This window comes from Coenobita brevimanus, chromosome 60 (assembly GCF_032717465.1).
Source record: "Coenobita brevimanus isolate Jiangsu-jjx chromosome 60, ASM3271746v2, whole genome shotgun sequence".
Classification (NCBI taxonomy): domain Eukaryota; kingdom Metazoa; phylum Arthropoda; class Malacostraca; order Decapoda; family Coenobitidae; genus Coenobita; species Coenobita brevimanus.
The window spans coordinates 632,501-637,500 of NC_137013.1; the positions used below are offsets into that span (position 1 = coordinate 632,501).

Sequence of the window (5,000 nt, forward strand, 5' to 3'; positions counted from 1 at the left end):
CCTCTCTCTCTCTCTCTCTCTCTCTCTCTCTCTCTCTTTCGTTCCCTCTCCCTCCTCTTTCCTTCCTTCCTTCTCTCTCTCTCTCTCTCTCTCCCTCCCTCCCTCTCGCTCGCTTTCCTTCCCTCTCCTTCCTCTCTTTCCTTCCCTCCCTCTCCATTCTTCCTTCCCTCCCTCACCATTTCTCCCTCCCTCCCTCTCTATCCCTCCTTCCCTCCCTCTTTCTCCATCTATCCCTGTTTTTCTTCTTCCTTCCTCCCTTCTTTCTCTCCCTCCCTCTCTCCATCCATCCATTAGCTCCTTTTCCTCCTCCTCCTCCCTATCTTCCTCCATCTCTTCATATTTCTCTCTCTCTCTCTCTCTCTCTCTCTCTCTAATTATCAATCTATCTCCTATACATTTTCTCTTTCTCCCTCTTATCTCTTCCTACTGAAACTCTCTCTCTCTCTCTCTCTCTCTCTCTCTCTCTCTCTCTCCGGGTAGTGACAGGGTAGCCATCACACTCTCTCACTTCTGATATATAAATTAAAATACATATCTAATACAGTTATCTTCCTGTCTCTTTTTTTTCTTTTCAGGAGCGTGGGAATATACATACATACACAATTCATATACGTACATACACACAATTCACACACGTACATACACACATACAAACATAACACACAAATAATACACACATATGACTTACACACATAATACGCACATAAATACACACACACATACATGATCCACACACATACATTATGCACACACCTACATAATACACACATATGACATACACACATAAGCACATAAATACATACACACATACATGATCCACACACATACATTATGCACACACATACATAATACACACACACATGCATAATACACACACATACATAACACACAAGCAAAATACACATACATACACACATTTATACATACATAAGACATTTATATACATAATACACACACATACATAATACACATACATATACACACACACACACACACATACATAAAATGCAGACACTTACACACACACATACTCGTACATAATACTCATATATAACACACACATACATAACGCACACATACACACATTTATACATACATAATACACACACACAAATAACACACACACACGCATTTATACATACATAATACACACATACCTGTACATACTTAACACACACACACACACACACACACACACACACACACACACACACAGTACTCACAGGCGTCCATGGCCCTGTGGTGGGGCAGATGATGCAGTAAGTCGGTCAGCAGAACACCGAAGGAGAACTGAAGACCGGAAGTGAGCACGTGCACGACAAACACGCACGCGCACACCAGCCACCCCCAACCGCCTGTAACGGAAAAATTGGACCGTTAAATTTAAAACAGGAGGCGGGAATTTTGAAAGGAATCCGTTTTCTTTGTCATTATTTCGTTTTTTGGGGGTACTGTCCATTTGTTAGATGATTATATGGTTTGTTTGTTTGCCTCTCTCTCTCTCTCTCTCTCTCTCTCTCTCTCTCTCTCTCTCTCTACCTGTGTTTCTGTCTGTCTGTCTGTCTCTCTGCCTGCCTGCCTGCCTCCCTTTCTGTCTGTCTATCTAACTGTCTGTCTGTCTGTCTGTCTGTCTGTCTCTCTCTCTCTCTCTCTCTCTCTCTATCTATCTATCTACCTGTGTGTCTGCCTGTCTGTCTCTCTCTCTCTCTCTCTACCTGCCTACCTACTCACCAAATCATCTATCAATGTTAAATTATCACTATAACTTTACATCGATCTATCTATCTATCTATTTATCTATCTATCTATACTAATCGCACTAACCTACCTACCTACCTACTTACCTACCTACCTACCTTCATACCTACCTACCTAATCTTTGTCCCTTCAATTCATGCTGCCTCTCTCTCTCTCTCCCTCTCCCTCTCTCTCTCTCTAATACCCTCCTTTCATGTCGCTCCCAGATTTTCTCTCCACCACCTGTCTCTCTCCCTCTCGTATTTTTCCTTCCTCTCTCTCTCTCTCTTTCTCTAATGTCCTCCTTTCATGTCTCCCTCCCTCTCTCTCTCTCTCTCTCCAATGTCCTCCTTTCATCTCTCTCTCTCTCTCTCTCTCTCTCTCTCTCTTTCTCTAATGTCCTCCTTTCATGTCTCCCTCCCTCCCTCTCTCTCTCTCTCTCTTTCTCTCCCTCTCTCTCTCTTTCTCTAATGTCCTCCTTTCATGTCTCCCTCCCTCTCTCTCTCTCTCTCTCTCTCTTTCTCTAATGTCCTCCTTTCATGTCTCCCTCCCTCTCTCTCTCTCTCTCTAATGTCCTCCTTTCATGTCTCCCTCCCTCTCTCTCTCTCTCTCTCTCTCTTTCTCTAATGTCCCCCTTTCATGTCTCCCTCCCTCCCTCCCTCTCTCTCTCTCTCTCTCTCTCTCAAACACTTCAATCCTCTTACCACTGATTCCAGCTCGCTATTATCCTTCATCTATCTATCTATCTATCTATCTATCTGCCTTGTAACTATCTATCAAACAAAATCTAACTGTATCAAAATTATCCATCCTTTCCATATCTAAGAAATCTCTCTCTCTCTCTCTCTCTCTCTCTCTGTATCTATCTATCTATCAATCAATCTATCTATCTATCTATTTAAGTGCAACTGTTGGAAATAGTTTACAATCTTCCTTACATCATCCCCTCCTTCCCCTCCCTCTCTCTCTCTCTCTCTCTCTCTCCCTCTCTCTCTCTCTCAAGGGGTCCAACTAACAAGGCTTATTCCAGTCTGTAACACAACTTCCTCTCTTTCTTCTTCCTTTGCGTTTGTTGTTCCTCTCTCTCTCTCTCTCTCTCTCTCTCTCTCTCTCTCTCTCTCTCTCTCTCTCTCACTGCTTGTCTGTCCCTGTCTGTCTGTCTGCCTGCCTCTGTCTCCGTGTGTCTGTCTCTTTGTCTGTCTGTATCTCTCTCTCTCTCTCTATCTATCTATCTCTCTCTCTCTCTCTTTCCAAGCTGACCTAATCTTACTATCTTTATATTCACATCAGTAACACGGCTTAAAAACTAAAACGCAGTGCTAGTCACGAAGAAGTGCCGTGGAATGGATGTGGAGCCGCAGCATCGCCATCTCTACCACTGAGCTACGTGAAATACACCGAAAAACAACGAATTTCATGGAACACAAAATTTACGATTAAAATACACGTGAATATGAAGGTGTCACGTGAAAAATAAACCGCTAAAGAGAAGTTGCTAAGTGTCACGTGCAAAATAAACCGCTCAAATAAACAGCTAAAGAGAAGATGCTAAGTGTCAGGTGAAAAATAAACCGCTAAAGTTGCTAAGTGTCCATCCATCATCCAATCCTACACTTCCCCATGAGGAGCGTAGGAGCCCGGGGCTAGGCAGCTGGTCCTGACATTTAAGATGAGAGTGACCAGCCTCACTCATCCCTGAGTGGCATTACGTGAGCAATAAACCCCAACCACCCCATGGATATAAACCTTCACCGGCTCAATCCGATTGGAGCGCCTTAATTACCCACTAAACCACCAGGCGCCATAATTTGGTTATATGGTTACCACCCAGCGTAGTAAATGGTTTCCTGATGTACAGGAAACCATTTGGCTTGTCACTCAGTGTAAAGTCACCCACAGGCAGAAGGAAAAGGAAAGAATGAAGGAAAGAAAGACAGAAGAGGGAGTGTAAAGTCACCCGTAGGCAGAAGGAAGAGGAAAGAATGAAGGAAAGAAAGACAGAAGAGGGAGTGTAAAGCCACCCACAGGCAGAAGGAAGAGGAAAGAATGAAGGAAAGAAAGACAGAAGAGGGAGTGTAAAGTCACCCACAGGCAGAAGGAAGAGGAAAGAATGAAGGAAAGAAAGACAGAAGAGGGAGTGTAAAGTCACCCACAGGCAGAAGGAAGAGGAAAGAATGAAGGAAAGAAAGACAGAAGAGGGAGTGTAAAGTCACCCACAGGCAGAAGGAAGAGGAAAGAATGAAGGAAAGAAAGACAGAAGAGGGAGTGTAAAGTCACCCACAGGCAGAAGGAAGAGGAAAGAATGAAGGAAAGAAAGACAGAAGAGGGAGTGTAAAGTCACCCACAGGCAGAAGGACGAGGAAAGAATGAAGGAAAGAAAGACAGAAGAGGGAGTGTAAAGTCACCCACAGGCAGAAGGAAGAGGAAAGAATGAAGGAAAGAAAGACAGAAGAGGGAGTGTAAAGTCACCCACAGGCAGAAGGAAGAGGAAAGAATGAAGGAAAGAAAGACAGAAGAGGGAGTGTAAAGTCACCCACAGGCAGAAGGAAGAGGAAAGAATGAAGGAAAGAAAGACAGAAGAGGGAGTGTAAAGTTACCCACAGGCAGAAGGAAGAGGAAAGAATGAAGGAAAGAAAGACAGAAGAGGGAGTGTAAAGTGACCCACAGGCAGAAGGAAGAGGAAAGAATGAAGGAAAGAAAGACAGAAGAGGGAGTGTAAAGTTACCCACAGGCAGAAGGAAGAGGAAAGAATGAAGGAAAGAAAGACAGAAGAGGGAGTGTAAAGTCACCCACAGGCAGAAGGAAGAGGAAAGAATGAAGGAAAGAAAGACAGAAGAGGGAGTGTAAAGTCACCCACAGGCAGAAGGAAGAGGAAAGAATGAAGGAAAGAAAGACAGAAGAGGGAGTGTAAAGTCACCCACAGGCAGAAGGAAGAGGAAAGAATGAAGGAAAGAAAGACAGAAGAGGGAGTGTAAAGTCACCCACAGGCAGAAGGACGAGGAAAGAATGAAGGAAAGAAAGACAGAAGAGGGAGTGTAAAGTCACCCACAGGCAGAAGGAAGAGGAAAGAATGAAGGAAAGAAAGACAGAAGAGGGAGTGTAAAGTCACCCACAGGCAGAAGGAAGAGGAAAGAATGAAGGAAAGAAAGACAGAAGAGGGAGTGTAAAGTCACCCACAGGCAGAAGGAAGAGGAAAGAATGAAGGAAAGAAAGACAGAAGAGAGAGTGTAAAGTCACCCACAGGCAGAAGGAAGAGGAAAGAA

At 43.9% G+C, this 5,000-nt stretch overlaps 1 protein-coding gene across 1 annotated transcript in view; it reads right to left on the reverse strand.

The window, feature by feature from the left end:
• Positions 1-5,000, reverse strand: part of LOC145403076 (monocarboxylate transporter 12-like) — a 144,553-nt gene that overhangs the window by 52,479 nt on the left and 87,074 nt on the right. The window contains exon 3 of the mRNA XM_080274911.1: positions 1,224-1,355. Coding sequence (XP_080131037.1) covers positions 1,224-1,355 — 132 coding nt within the window. The remainder of the gene's footprint in view (positions 1-1,223; positions 1,356-5,000) is intronic.